Here is a 14,632-nt window from a genome sequence, read left to right on the forward strand (position 1 = left end):
GCATCAGTGGAGAGAGAAACAGAGGTAATATTTTGACTCCAATATGACTCTTCTTAAAATAAGGTTAATGTGAATAAGGTTAATGATTCAGTTTGATGACCTTAAGTAAGATCATCGTCCTGAGAAATTGACTCTTTCTCTCACACCTACTTCCAGACATGCTGAATATTTCCACCCTTTTGTGTTTTTCTTTTAGCTTTACACTATCTGCAGTATTTTGATCCTACCAGACCAGCATAGTAGCATTGGAGTAATCACAAGGAAACATAAATATATCAAATTCTGGAATTACACAGAAAGTCAGTCATTCATTTCTTGCACAACTATGTGCTCTAACTCAACTGGAGATTTTTACTGTGTTTTTTATATCTGCATGTTTTGAAGTACTTTTTTTTTTCCTCTTAGATGTGGTCACTCCTAATGGACTCAACATAAAGAAGTTCTCTGCTATGCATGAATTCCAGAACCTACATGCACGCAGTAAAAGTCACATCCAGGAGTTTGTCCGGGGCCACTTCTATGGGTAAGCTCAAAACAAAGCGAGGACATGGTGTAAAGTAGGGAATTGGCCTTTTTCCTTTGATGTAGTTGGTTCACATTACGCTCCGTACTGGAAGGTGTTCCTGGGTGAAAATGTTATTTTAAGCATATGACCATAGAACAATGTCTCCTTCAGAACCCTTTCTTGAGTAGGAAGTGGGAAATAACATTGAAAGATATGAAGCAGTAGCTTTCAGATGTGTCAAAGATCTAAACTGGCATTTCTTTGTGGAATCGACTTGATTAGTGTGGTTTTGATGTAGTTATTTATGATATTGTATGGTAGCGGGACACCCCTTTATATGAATAGACATTTACCTCACTGCCTCCATTTGCTGTCATTTGGAATGGCCTCATGTAATCGAGTAAGCTTTATGCTCATTTTGTATTGAGCTCGATATTGTAAAGATGTATGATTTCGCAAGGAATACATATCTTTTCCTCTTTAAAATATAATGGACACTGAGAACAGTTACAACACATAGCTAAGTGAAATCATCTGAATATGGCAATGGCACCCTAAGATATAGAATCTCTACAGTGTGGAAACGAGCCCTTTGGCCCAACAAGTACACACTGACCCTCCGAAGAGTTACCCACCCAGTCCCCTAAATTTACCCCAGACTAATGCACCTAACCTATACATCTCTGAACACTATGGCCAATTCACCTGACCTGTACATCTTTGGATTGTGGGAGGAAACCGAAGCACCCAGAGAAAACCCACGCAGATACGGGGAGAATGTGCAAACTCCACACAGACGGTCGCCCGAGGCAGGAATCGAACCCGGATTCCTGGCGCTGTGAGGCAGCAGTGCTAACCACTGAGCCACTGTGCCACCCCGAAAGTGACTAATGTTGCAATTATTGCCTTTCCACATTTTGAAGAAGGCATAGTTGAATTTCCAATTGTAGCCCAGTTTTTAGCAAGTCTCATTGTGAGCAATGAGGTTGGAGATTGAAATCTTATTCAAGGACTTAAACACAAAACTTCAGTAATGCACTGGAGTGATGGCTTTGAGGTGGCATTCCCCTGTCAGAGTTGGTGCCTTTTGGATGAGGCCTTAACTTGAAGCCTTATCAATCTGCTAGATGTCAAGGATAGATAACTAGTGCTGAAAGGATATTTAGCCACCTTCCTCTATTGGGTGCTATTGATAGTTCTCTCTGCATCATATACAAAGCACAGCATTAATTTGGTTTGTTTTACTTTGAATTTAGAACTCCTTGATCTTGATTCTTCCCCAATGCACACACACAAGGGATCACAGATTTTGCCTTATCTGTTCATTATCTTTTCTCAGTGAGCACAGGATTATAAAATTATAAGTAACAACAACAACAAAACCAGCAATTGCTGGAAAATATGGAAACCCAGTTTTTAAGAAGGGTCACTGTACTTGACACGTTAACTCTGATTTCTCTCCACAGATGCTGCCAGACCTGCTGAGATTTTCCAGCAATTTCAATATTTATTTCTGATTTCCAGCATCCACAGGTCTTCTGGTTTTTAATTATAAAATCATAATTATTTTTTCCCAGATGCCTGAACTTTGACTTGGATAAGACCTTGTTTATTTTCATCGCAGGAAGATATGAGTTCTCAAATAAAGGTGCTGACATATTTCTGGAAGCTTTGGCTCGTCTAAATTATCTACTCAAGGTGAGAAGCAGAATCCAAACTGGATCATCCTTTGTTTGTTGTCAAGTGTGAGCCTAAAAGCAGAAAATGTATTCCACCGAGCCAATTCCAAAGTCTTAGGAAACATGTTCCCATAATATATGCTGCATTCTTCCATCAGCTTTTTTATGATGATCCTTGGCCAGCAATTGTCATACAGTGCTAAATAATCCAACGTTGAACAAAACGACACAAAAACAACTTGCACTACTGTTGTGTCTTTATCAGAAAGACCCAAGGCACCTAATAAGAGCACTATCTGTAAAGATTTGACATGGAGCCACAGCAGGAGATGTCAAAGCAGGGGACCAAAATCTTGGTCAAAAAGGAGCAGTTTAAAGGAGGAAAGTGAGGTAGAGTGGAGAAGTAGTTTAGGGAGGTTATTGCAGAGCTTAAAGTTTAGGTATCTCAAAAATAAGCTGCCAAAGGTGGTGCAAATAAAAACAGGGGATGCACAAGTTGCCAGACTTGGAGGAGGGCCAAAGACCTTGCAGACTTCTGGGGCTGAAGGGGTTCGCACAGATATGGTAAGTACCAAACTGACGGAAGGTTTTGAAAGCAAGAATGAGGATTCTAAAAGTTAGTGATTGCTAACAAGAATGGAAGTGGCAGATGAGCCTGATTGGAGTAAATCAAACCAAATTGTACAAAAAACAAGCATGATTTTTCAGTTGATAGCACATTCAAAGCTTTTGGAGAGCAATTTGAGGTTGGGTTGGTGTAGTGTCCTGGATGATGTTTGAGTCATGAACAGTTTTGAAAGAGAGCTGAGCCCTGTAATTCTTCATGTAGTCCAACCACATTCCACTGTGGTGATTAATCGAATTGTCTGCAATAGACATTCAATCTATTGCCTAACCCTATGGTGAGGAGATGAGGGGAGTAGGGAAGACTGACTGGGGTGAGAAGTAATGGTTTTAATGGGAGCAAGAATATCAAATATAAAAGGAGAGCATGTAATTCAGCAAATTGGTAGCTGCAGAACTAAGATGATGAATACTGGGCCAAACTATGGGTGTCTGAACTGGTAACTTAAATTTCACTGCTGTTACAAATTTTAAGAATTACTGTTGATCTTATTCATGATGTGGAGGAGCCGGTGTTGAATTGGGGTAGACAAAGTTAAAAATCAGAGTAGTGCTGGAAAAGCACAGCAGGTCAGGCAGCATCCAAGGAGCAGGAAAATCGACATTTCGGGCAAAAGCCCTTCATTAGGATTCCTGTGTTGAATAGCACTTGCTGTGCTATTCCAGCACTACTCTGATCTAAACTCTGGTTTCCAGCATCTGCAGTCCTCACTTTTGCAAAGTTAAAAATCACACAACATCAGGTCACAACACAGGTCTAACAGGTTCATTTGGAAGCACTAGCTTTTGGAGTGCTGCTCCTTCATCAGGTAGCTATTGGGGCAGAATCATACGACACAGAATTTATGTCAAAAAGATCAAAGTATTATACAGCTGATGCAATGTATTGAACAAACCTAGGTTGCTGTTAAGTCTTTAGTCACTTAGACTGTGGTTGCAGGTTTCAATTCATATTTGATTAACATATTCATGAATCAAAACCTGCAACCCATTCTTAGTGACTAAAGAATTAACAGCAATCTAGGTTTGATTAGATTAGATTCCCTACAGTGTGGAAACAGGCCCTTTGGCCCAACAAGTCCACAACCTCCCTCTGAAGATTATCCCACCCAGACCCATTTCCCTCTGACAAATGCACCTAATACAATGGGCAATTTAGCATGGCCAGTTCACCTGACCTGCACATCTTTGGATTGTGGGAGGAAACCGGAGCACCCGGAGGAAACCCACGCAGAATCGGTGAGAATGTGCAAACGCAGACAGTCACCCAAGGCTGGAATTGAACCTGGGTCGCTGGTGCTGTGAAGCAGCAGTGCTAACCACTGAGCCACCGTGCCACCTTTCAATATGTTTCATCAGTTGCATTTTACTTTGAACATTAACTATAAATTCAGTGTCCTATGAATCTGTCCAACTAGCTACCTGACAAAGGAGAAGTGCTCTGAAAGTTTAAACTTCCAAATAAACCTGTTGGACTATATGGTCTTGTGTGATTTTTAGTGTCATAGAGATGTACAACATGGAAACAGACCCTTTGGTCCAACTTGTCCATGCCGACCAGATACCCCAACCCAATCTAGTCCCACCTGCCAGCACCTGGCCCATATCCCTCCAAAACCTTGCTATTCAAATACCCATCCAAATGCCTTTTAAATGTTGCAATTGTACTAGCCTCTAACACTTCCTCTGGCAGCTGATTCAATACACATCCCACCCTCTGTGTGAAAACGTTGCCCCTTAGGTCTCTTTTATATCTTTCCCCTCTCACCCTAAACCTATGCTGTCCAGTTCTGGACTTCCCCACCCCAGGGAAAAGACTTTGTCTATTTATCCTATACATGCCCCTCATGATTTTATAGACCTCTATAAGGTCACCCCTCAGCCTCCAACACTCCAGAAGAAACAGCCCAAGCCTATTCAACCTCTCCCTATAGCTCAAATCCGCTGACCCTGGCAACGTCCTTGTAAATCTTTTCTCAATGCTTTCAAGTTTCACATCATCTTTCCAATAGGAAGGAGACCAGAATTGCATGCAATATTCCAACAGTGGCCTAACCAATGTCCTGTACAGCCGCAACATGACCTCCCAACTCCTGTACTCAATACTCTGACCAATAAAAGAAAGCATACCAAACGCCTCCTCCACTATCCTATCTACTGCAACTCCACTTTCAAGGAACTATGAACCTACACTCCAAGGTCTCTTTGTTCAGCAACAATCCCTAGGACCTTACCATTAAGTGTATAAGTCCTGCTAAGATTTGCTTTCCCAAAATGTAGCTCCTCACATTTATCTAAATTAAACTCCATCTGCCAATTGTCAGCCCATTGGCCCATCTGATCAAAATCCCCTTGTAATCTGAGGTAACCTTCTTCACTGTCCACTACACCTCCAATTTTGGTGTCATTCGCAAACTTACTAACTATACCTCTTATGCTCACATCCAAATCATTTATATAAATGATGAAATATAGTGGACCCAGCACCGATCCTTGTGGCACTCCATTGGTCACAGGTCTCCAGTCTGAAAAACAACCCTCCTCCACCACTCTCTCTCTTCTACCTTTGAGCCAGTTCTGTATCCAAATGGCTAGTTCTCCCTGTATTTCCTGTGAGATCTAACCTTGCTAACCAGTCTCCCATGGGGAACCCTGTTGAACGCCTTACTGAAGTCCATATAGAACACGTCTACCACTCTCTGCCTTCATCAATCCTGTTCGTTACTTCTTCAAAAAACTCAATCAAGATTGTGAGACACTATTTCCCACACACAAAGCCATGTTGACTATCCCTAATCAGTCCTTGCCTTTCCAAATACATGTACATCCTGTCCCTCAGTATTCCCTCCAACAACTTGCCCACCACCGCATCAGGCTCACTGGTCTATAGTTCCCTGGCTTGTCCTTCCCACTCTTCTTAAGCGGTAGCACCACGTTAGCCAACTTCCAGTCTTCCGGCACTTCACCTGTGACTATCGATGATGCAAATATCTCAACAAGAGGCCCAGCAATCACTTCTCTAGTTTCCCCACAGAGTTCTAGGGTACACCTGATCAGGTCCTGTGGATTTATCTATTTTTATGCGTTTCAAGACATTCAGCACTTCCTCCTCTGTAATATGAACATTTTTCAAGATATCACCATCTATTTCCCAACATTCTATATCTTCCATGTCATTTTCCACAGTAAAAACAGATGCAAAATACTCATTTAGTATCGCCCCCATCTGCGGCTCCACACAAAGACTGACTTGCTGATCTTTGAGGGCCATAATGTATTTGTAAAAACCCTTTGGATTCTCCTTAACTCTATTTGCCAAAGCTCTCTCATTTTGCCCTCCTGATTTCTCTCTTCAGTACACTCCTACTTCCTTTATACTCTTCTAAGAATGCACTTGATCTATCCTGTCTATACCTTACATATGCTTCCTTCTTTTTCTTAACCAAACCCTCAATTTCTTTAGTCATCCAGAATTCCCTATACCTACCAGCATTCCCTTTCATCCTGACAGGAATATACTTTCTCTGGATTCTCGTCATCTCATTTCTAGACTTCACATTTTCCAGTCGTCCCTCTACCTGCGAACATCTGCCCCCAATCAGCTTTTGAACATTCTTGCCTAATACTGTCAAAATTGGCCTTTCTCCAATTTAGAACTTCAACTTTTAGATCTGGTCTATCCTTCTCCATCACTATTTTAAAACTAAGAGAATTATGGTTGCTGGCCCCAAAGTGCTCCCCCACTCAATCACCTGCCCTGCCTTATTTCCCAAGAATAGGTCAAGTTTTGCACCTTCTCTAGTACGTACATCCACATACAGAATCGGAACATTTTCTTGTATACACTTAACAAATTCCTCCCCATCTAAATCCTTAACAATATGGCAGTCCCAGTCTATGTTTGGAAAGTTAAAATCCCCTACCATAACCACCCTATTATTCTTACAGATAATTGAGATCCCCCCACACATTTGTTTCTCAATTTCCCTCTGACTATTAGGGGGTCTATAATGCAATCCCAATAAGGTAATAATTCCTTTCTTATTTCTCAGTTCCACCCAAATAACTTCCCTGGATGTACTTCTGGGAATATCCTCCCTCAGTATAGCTGTAATGTTATCCCTTATCAAAAACACGACTCCGCTTCCTCTCTTGCCTCCCTTTCTGTTCTTCCTGTAGCACTTGTATCCAGGAACATTATGCTGCCAGTACTGTCCATCCCTGAGCCATGTTTCTGTAATTGCTATTATATCCCAGTCCCATGTTCCTAACCATGCCCTGAGTTCATCTGCCTTCCCTGTTAAACCACTTGTATTGAAATAAATACAGTTTAATTTATCAGTCCTACCTTGTTCTCTGCTTTGATCCTGCCTGCCCTGACTGTTTGACTCACCTTTGTCCTCAACTGTACCAGTCTCAGATTGATCTCTTTCCTCACTATCCCACCCCTTCATCCCCACCTTACTAGCTTAAATCCTCCCAAGCAGCTCTAGCAAATCTCCCTGCCAATATATAGGTCCCCTTCCAATTTAGGTGCAATCTGTCCTTTTGGTACAGGTCACTTCTACCCCAAAAGAGCTTCCAACGATCCAAAAATGTGAATCCTTCTCCCATACACCAGCTCCTCAGCCATGCATTCACCTGCTCTATCCTCCTATTCCTGCCTCATTTTAACTAAGTAGATCTTATTGGCAGGAATAGGCATATGTGTATCTGTCCACTGAATTTCCTATCAGACTACAGATGACTTAATAAAAATATGGAGAAAACTGACCGAGGAAGATACAACAAGATAAAAGAACATTTTATAAAGAAGTGTTCAGCTGATTTTTGCTGTTTTGACAAGTACCTTGCTGTTAGTGTTTGGCCACAAGATGGCAGGACTGAAAATGTGTTGCTGGAAAAGCGCAGCAGGTCAGGCAGCATCCAAGGAACAGGAGAATCGACGTTTCGGGCATGAGCCCTTCTTCAGAAATGAGGAAAGTGTGTCCAGCAGGCTAAGATAAAAGGTAGGGAGGAGGGACTTCGGGGAGGGGTGTTGGAAATGCGATAGGTGGAAAGAGGTTAAGGTGAGGGTGATAGGCCGGAGTGGGGGTGGGGGTGGGGGTGGAGAAGTCAGGAAGAAGCATTTCCAACGCCCCTCCCCCAAGTCCCTCCTCCCTACCTTTTATCTTAGCCTGCTGGACACCCTTTTCTCATTCCTGAAGAAGGGTTCATTCCCGAAACATCGATTCTCCTGCTCCATGGATGCTGCCTGACCTGCTGCGCTTTTCCAGCAACACATTTTCAGCTCTGATCTCCAGTATCTGCAGTCCTCACTTTCTCCACAAGATGGCAGGAAACAACATCTTTTTACTTAGTTGGCAATATAACTACTAATGGGCTGTCCCTTCAAGATTTGGTTTGACTACATATTTAATTTCTCTCTTCTGACCTAACTTGAAGCCATTGATACTTGCTGAGATCAGTCCTGAAATGATAAGCTCCACCTTGAACAGTCAGCAGCATAGAGCAAAGGAAATGGGACGAATTGGATAGCTCTTTCAAGGAGCTGCTGCAGCTACAATGATCCAGATGTTCTCCTCCTGTGATCTATCATCCTGTAAATTCAGATTTGCTCCATCAGTTGCTACCCTTGATGTCTTATTCTATATGCTTCATAAACTTCTTCTTATGAAATTTCCAACAAATCTTATGAAACATTTGAATTTTATTACCAGCAATTATTTTTCTCCATCATTTCCCTGTGGAAATTTTGGAAGTTGCCTTCAGTCTTTTCCCTTTCAAGCAAGGAACTTTTGGGTTATTGGCCTCCCTCCCATTTATCTCTCAGCCCTCTTGCCATCACCGCCCCACCCCGCATTCCTGATGAAGAGCGTCTGCTCGAAACGTCGACTCTCCTGCTCCTCTGATGCTGCCTGACCGACTGTGCTTTTCCAGCACCACACTTTTTGACTATAGATTATATGAGGTGTACCATTCTGAAAGTGTGGGATAAGGTGAGGAGGCAAACCTCCTTGAAGAACAGGGTAAATCTCCCAAGCCCGGCTGGATCATAACCTCAACTCCAGAAACTGATACTATATTAGTTGCATTCTTCCAATTGATTAGTGACTGGTCCAGCATTCCTGACTGAGAGTCTGCTGTGCCTGAAGCAGCAAAAGCTACTTCTGCTTTGTACTCCATCTTTCTGCTAACCATGCAGATATCAGATATCAGACCAGATATTATGCGCCGTTCCTCATGTGATTTTAGCATTGGTGGACAGAAAATTGTCCAAGAGGTAAGTGGTCTACCACCTATCCAGTCCCCCATCTCGAGCTTATCCCATAATATGGAAGGTGGGCTGGTTATTGAGATCAGCACAAGTCCTTCATCGGGAATGAGGCTTGTGGGCCAGGGCTGAGAGATAAATGGGAGGGGGTGGGGTTGGGGGGAAGGTAGCTGGGAATGCGATTGGTAGATGAAGATGGGGGCGAAGGTGATAGGTTGGAGAGGAGAGTGGAGCGGATAGATGGAAAAGGTAATGGACAGGTCAGGAGGGTGGTGCCAAGTTGGAGGCTTGGGACTAGGATAGGTGAGGACCAGGGATTGGGGGGGTGGGGGAGGAGGAAAGAGTTCTGTCTTTGTTGCATTGGAAGGAGTGGAGTTCGAGGCCGAATGTGTGGGAAGTGTAGGAGATGCACTGGAGGGCATCATCAACCACGTGGGAGGGGAAATTGTGATCTTTGGAGAAGGAGGCCATCTGGGATTTTCTAAGGTGGAGTTGGTCATCCTGGGAACAGATGCGGTGGAGGTGGAGGAATTGGGAATAAGGGATGGTGTTTTTACAGGAGGTAGGGTGGGAGGAAGGGTTGTCTAGGTAGCTGTGGCTGACAGTGGGCTTGTCATAGATGTCTGTGGTTAGTCGGTCGTTGGAGATGGAGAGGTCCAGGATCTCCCTCCCAAATAGTACTGTGGGGATACTAGAGACACTAGATGAACAGCTAACAACATCTTACATGTATAACGTGCCTTTTTCCCATCTCTTTAGAGGTAATGACTTTAGTTCCTTGTACATGATATCCTCTGCAGTGATCACTTTATCTCTGTATATCTAATATGCTCTTACAGCAACCATGTGTTCTTATTGGTTTCAGGCCATCCTTTCATCTCAACTTCCTGGAGTACTTGATATGTTGCATCTCATTTTGTAGTTTTATTTTATCTTAGCAAAACGCTTATCTGTCAGTTTTAATGTTTCCGCAGAGTTGATAAAATCCAGAACGTGTTATGCTGTTGCTTTACCTTGCATCTAAAGTTTTCACACACTGCACTGGCATCATCAACATCTCTTTTTTTGGTTTCTTTTATTGTGACTGCACAGCTATGGACAAGCAGATTTTTTTTAACAATTGCTTCCATTCCTGGAGTATCTTTCACTACATTTTGCTATATACATTGATGCTCTTCTAGCACAATAGAATACCAAACAGAATGCGCACTCATGTACCTTCCAGATTGGATCAAGATATAACAAACAACTGCTTCTTTCATCCAACCTTTGTTGCCAGTATCAGTTCTTTGCACCAAAGGTAGAATTTATTTACTGTAGAGGTGTTTAGTAATTTCAACCCATGAAAACCTAGCTTTAATTTTTAACCTATATCCACTTGTTCTAGACTTGTCAATCAGTGAAAGCTATTTCTTCAACTACCCTGTCAGGTTCCTGTCTAATATCTTGTGATATTAATAAAAATGTGAGAAAATCTCCAGTAAACTGAAGTTTCACGAATATGACCCCAAATTGTGTCATCTTCATTCCAAATTTAATGTTAAGGGTTTAGGTATCATTTCTGGTAACTTTACACTGCACTCCCTGAAAGGTCAATATATTCTTCCTAAAATATCGTGCTTGGAGCTGTTAATAGTCCTGAATAAATGGTTGATACTTCCATGAGTAAAGTGTAACTTTTAGCCCATTATATTTAATTAAGATTTGTAAATATAAAGGCCAGCATTATCGTAGATGTTTTAATTTTTTTCTACGTCTTCTACAGTTTACCAGATCATGCATATAAATCCCTGACTTGGCTTGGACCTCCTGTGGTCCCAGGTTTTCACTGTTTAGTTGTCTCGAGCATAGAGGTGCTCAGAACTATTTTTCTGACTAAAATAAATTGACTCCAAAATGAAACAGAATCACTTGTCCTGAGATGCAGACTTCAGTTTGTAAAAATGGCATACGTGATATTCTCATTAAATATGGGTCTAGATTAGAGTGGCGCTGGAAGTGCACAACAGGTCAGGCAGCATCCGAGGAGCAGGAAGATCGATGTTTCGGCAAAAACCCTTCATCAGGAATGAGGCAGTGGACCTCTGGAGTGGAGAGATAAATGGGAGCGGGTGGGGCTTGGGAGAAGGTAGCCAAGAATACAATAGGTCAATGGAGGTGGGGATGAAGGTGATAGGTCAGAGAGGAGCGTGGAGCGGGAAGGAAGATTGGCAGGTAGGATATGTCCATGCCCCCCAACAACCCACCGCCCCCTCCTGGCACCTTCCCCTGCCACCGCAGGAATTGCAAAACCTGCACTCACACCTCCCCCTCACCACCATCCAAGGCATCAAAGGAGCCTTCCACATCCATCAAAGTTTCACCTGCACATCCACCAATGTCATTTATTGTATCCGTTGCTCCCGATGCGGTCTCCTTTACACTGGGGAGACTGGATGTCTCCTAGCAGAGCACTTTAGGGAACATATCCAGGACACCCGCACCAATCAATCCCACTGCCCCTTGACCAAACATTTTAACTCTCCCTCCCACTCTGCTGAGGAATGCAGGTCCTGGGCCTCCTCCACCACCACTTCCTCACTACCTGACGCCTGGAGGAAGAACACTCATTTTCCGCCTTAGAACACTTCAACCCCAGGACACCAATGTGGACTTCACAATTTCCTCATTTCCCCATCCTCCACCTTACCCCAGTTCCAACATTCCAGCTCAGCACCGTCCTCATGACCTGTCCTACCTGCCAATCTTCCTTCCCACCTATCCGCTCCACCCTCCCCTCTGACCTATCGCCTTCATCCCTACCTCCATCCATCTGTTGTACTCTTGGCTACCTTCTCCCCAGCCCACCCCCTCCAATTTATCTCTCCACCTGGAAGTACCCTGCCTCATTCGTGATGATGGGCTTTTGCCCGAAACGTCGATTTTCCTGTCCCTCAGATGCTGCCTGACCTGCTGTGCTTTTCCAGCACCACTGTAATCTAAAATGATTTCCAGCATCTGTAGTCCTCACTTTTGCCTTTCACATTAAATATGCCATTTGGCTTCTGTGGCTGAGTATAGGCATCTACATAATCCTAACATTTCACTGGGGGACATCCATTAAACCATTACAGTAGGAATCATCTTGTAGGTCTCTTGGGAGCAATGTTCTATTGGGCCAACAAACCCTCTCATCGTTTGCAGTAATAGCTGAAAATGCAAGGAATAGAGCAATTTCACAAATGTGAAGAAATCTTTTTATTCATCACTCAGCAGGACTGCCAGCCAAGGTTAGCATTACACTCTTAAAGCAGCCTGCAACTTAAAAATGAATCAGGTCATTAATAATTCCATCGAGTGCAGAATTCATTTATTTATTGGCAGAAGTTGCATTTTTCTGCACCTTCAGTTTTCTTCTGAAGACTGTCCGTTGCAGGAGTTTAACTCCACAGATGCCAGCAAGAATCCAGTATATTACCCTTGTGGGCATTCTTAATGCCATTTATTTGCACTTTATATTTGTCCCGGTGTACTGAGGGCAATGGGACGTTGTGAAATAAGAAAAATAATATGCGCAGGTTAGAGCTGCAAGTTAACATTCACTAACGTACTATTACTTTTGAACAGTTCATTCAGCCTGAAAAGTAAGACCTCACTTAATGTTTCTGTTCTGAAACAGGCAAACCGAAGTGAAGTAACGGTGGTTGCATTTTTCATCATGCCTGCAAGGACCAATAACTTCAATGTGGAAACACTTAAGGGGCAAGCAGTACGAAAACAACTTTGGTAAGGAAAGCACGCACTGAAAGTAGTCCCCAAGAAGTGTTGCAGTTATGTGTAAAAGTCACTGAAATGATGATTTAAAAGAATACTAGATTACAGTAGAACCTGTGGGTAACACATACAAGTACAACTTGTATTTGTAATGATATTGGAGCCTAGTCATCTGAAGGTGAAAATTCTAACAAACTCTGAATGAGAACGTGAAACCCAACTGCTCATCTTTAGTAATCTTAAGAGAAGGAAGAGCAATGTTAGTGAAATTGCTTGGATGGCTATGGAACCATTTGGACCTTTGAATGTTTTGATTTGGATTCACAGCAGATTTACTCCAAAAATAGACGGAGGGGAGGTCTTCACTTTGTAATGGTGTAAGATAGGGCAGCAGCCTGTCTTGTGGTTTCCCCCAATTTTCTTTTTCATTACCATCCGCAAAAACAAACCCTGCCAGATTAAAAAAAGGGTCTGCCTATTTGCTATCATCACCAAATTAACATTATTGTGAAATCTCAAGACTTACCCCCAACATCTTAATAAAAATCGAAAGTTGTGTTCCAGTGCCCGCTATGGATGGGATCATTTGCCACTGGTCTCATGGTTACCGTCCAATTACCGAGGAAGGGAACAGGGCCAGTTTCACTTTCCAGGCGGGAATTGGACAGTTGAGAGCAGCAGCCACTTAAAGAAAACAACAGAGAACCCATCATAATTTCTGAGTCGCCCCGAGATTTCAATAAGTGAGGCAAACTGCTTGCACCCACTTTCTGCTACTTGGCCTTAATTATGCTGCTATCTGTCATTGTGTGCACAGTGGTAAGCTGCTAGATCCTTGTACATCATAAGGATTCAAAACTGTTACCCACTTCCACTCTTGAAGGAGAATTGTATGCAGGAAATCAGCCTAGAAAAGTTCTGCTACTTTAAACCCTGTGTCCTAAGAAACTAACTGTCACTGAAATCATAGGAAGATGATTAGTGGGTAGCATTGAAATAGAAAGGCTGGGGACTTGGCACGCCTGGATTTGCTAGTATTTCCTCTTTGTCCTTTCTTTACTCTCTCGGTAATGTACCTCTACCTTCTGAATGTGACATGGGGCACTGAATCATTGCATTGTTAAAACTGCCAGTGCTTCCCTTTGCAGTTACATTCTAATGGTTGCCCCACTCCTTTTTTCAGCTCATCAGCACTCTACCTCCCCATTTTCTTAACTGGCTGCCTTGTCTCAGCACATCATATACCTGAATGAAACAAAATGCTGCAACTTACATGCTAATCTACATTTTGTCCCTGAGTCCAAATATTTCTGAACTTTGAAGGCTTTACTCAGTTTCTCTGCCTCAGGAAGTTAATTTCAAATTGCATTTTTAGTTTCAAACACCTTCAAGACCTCAATCCAACCAGCTTTATCATCACCTACCACTTTGTCTCCCCCATGTCTCCAGTCCTCAAACACCACAGTTCTCCATATTTCTCCACACACTCTTTGTCCCATCACTGGTTGTTCAACAACTCTGTTCTCCTACAGTTAGTACGCCTTTACCTTGTCAAATCTCAAACTGCTTTAACAAATCCTATTAAAACTCTTCTCATAGACTGAGCCATTGATTCCTTCCAATGCATTTCCATTTCCACTCCACTCTGCATCCTTTTTTTTATTTCTCTTCCAAAATGCAAATCACTAAGATAGCTTTCATATGTGTGGATTGCTATAAAACTTACTTGTTGCGTATTTAATTTACAAGAAATTTTGCTAAGATTTGATTTTAAAAAGCAACATAGTTTCTCTTCCT

General features: G+C 42.5%; 1 protein-coding gene across 2 annotated transcripts in view; it reads left to right on the plus strand.

The window, feature by feature from the left end:
- Positions 1 to 14,632, plus strand: part of LOC122558096 (glycogen [starch] synthase, muscle-like) — a 79,778-nt gene that overhangs the window by 37,934 nt on the left and 27,212 nt on the right. For both annotated transcript variants that reach the window (XM_087996620.1, XM_087996621.1), the window contains exons 6-8: positions 406 to 523; positions 2,083 to 2,203; positions 12,741 to 12,847. In XM_087996620.1, the coding sequence (XP_087852746.1) occupies positions 406 to 523; positions 2,083 to 2,203; positions 12,741 to 12,847 (346 nt within the window). The remainder of the gene's footprint in view (positions 1 to 405; positions 524 to 2,082; positions 2,204 to 12,740; positions 12,848 to 14,632) is intronic.

The sequence above is a fragment of the Chiloscyllium plagiosum genome, unplaced genomic scaffold, assembly GCF_037043375.1.
Source record: "Chiloscyllium plagiosum isolate Xiang-an unplaced genomic scaffold, Cpla_swu_hap1 HiC_scaffold_18, whole genome shotgun sequence".
Classification (NCBI taxonomy): Eukaryota; Metazoa; Chordata; class Chondrichthyes; order Orectolobiformes; family Hemiscylliidae; genus Chiloscyllium; species Chiloscyllium plagiosum.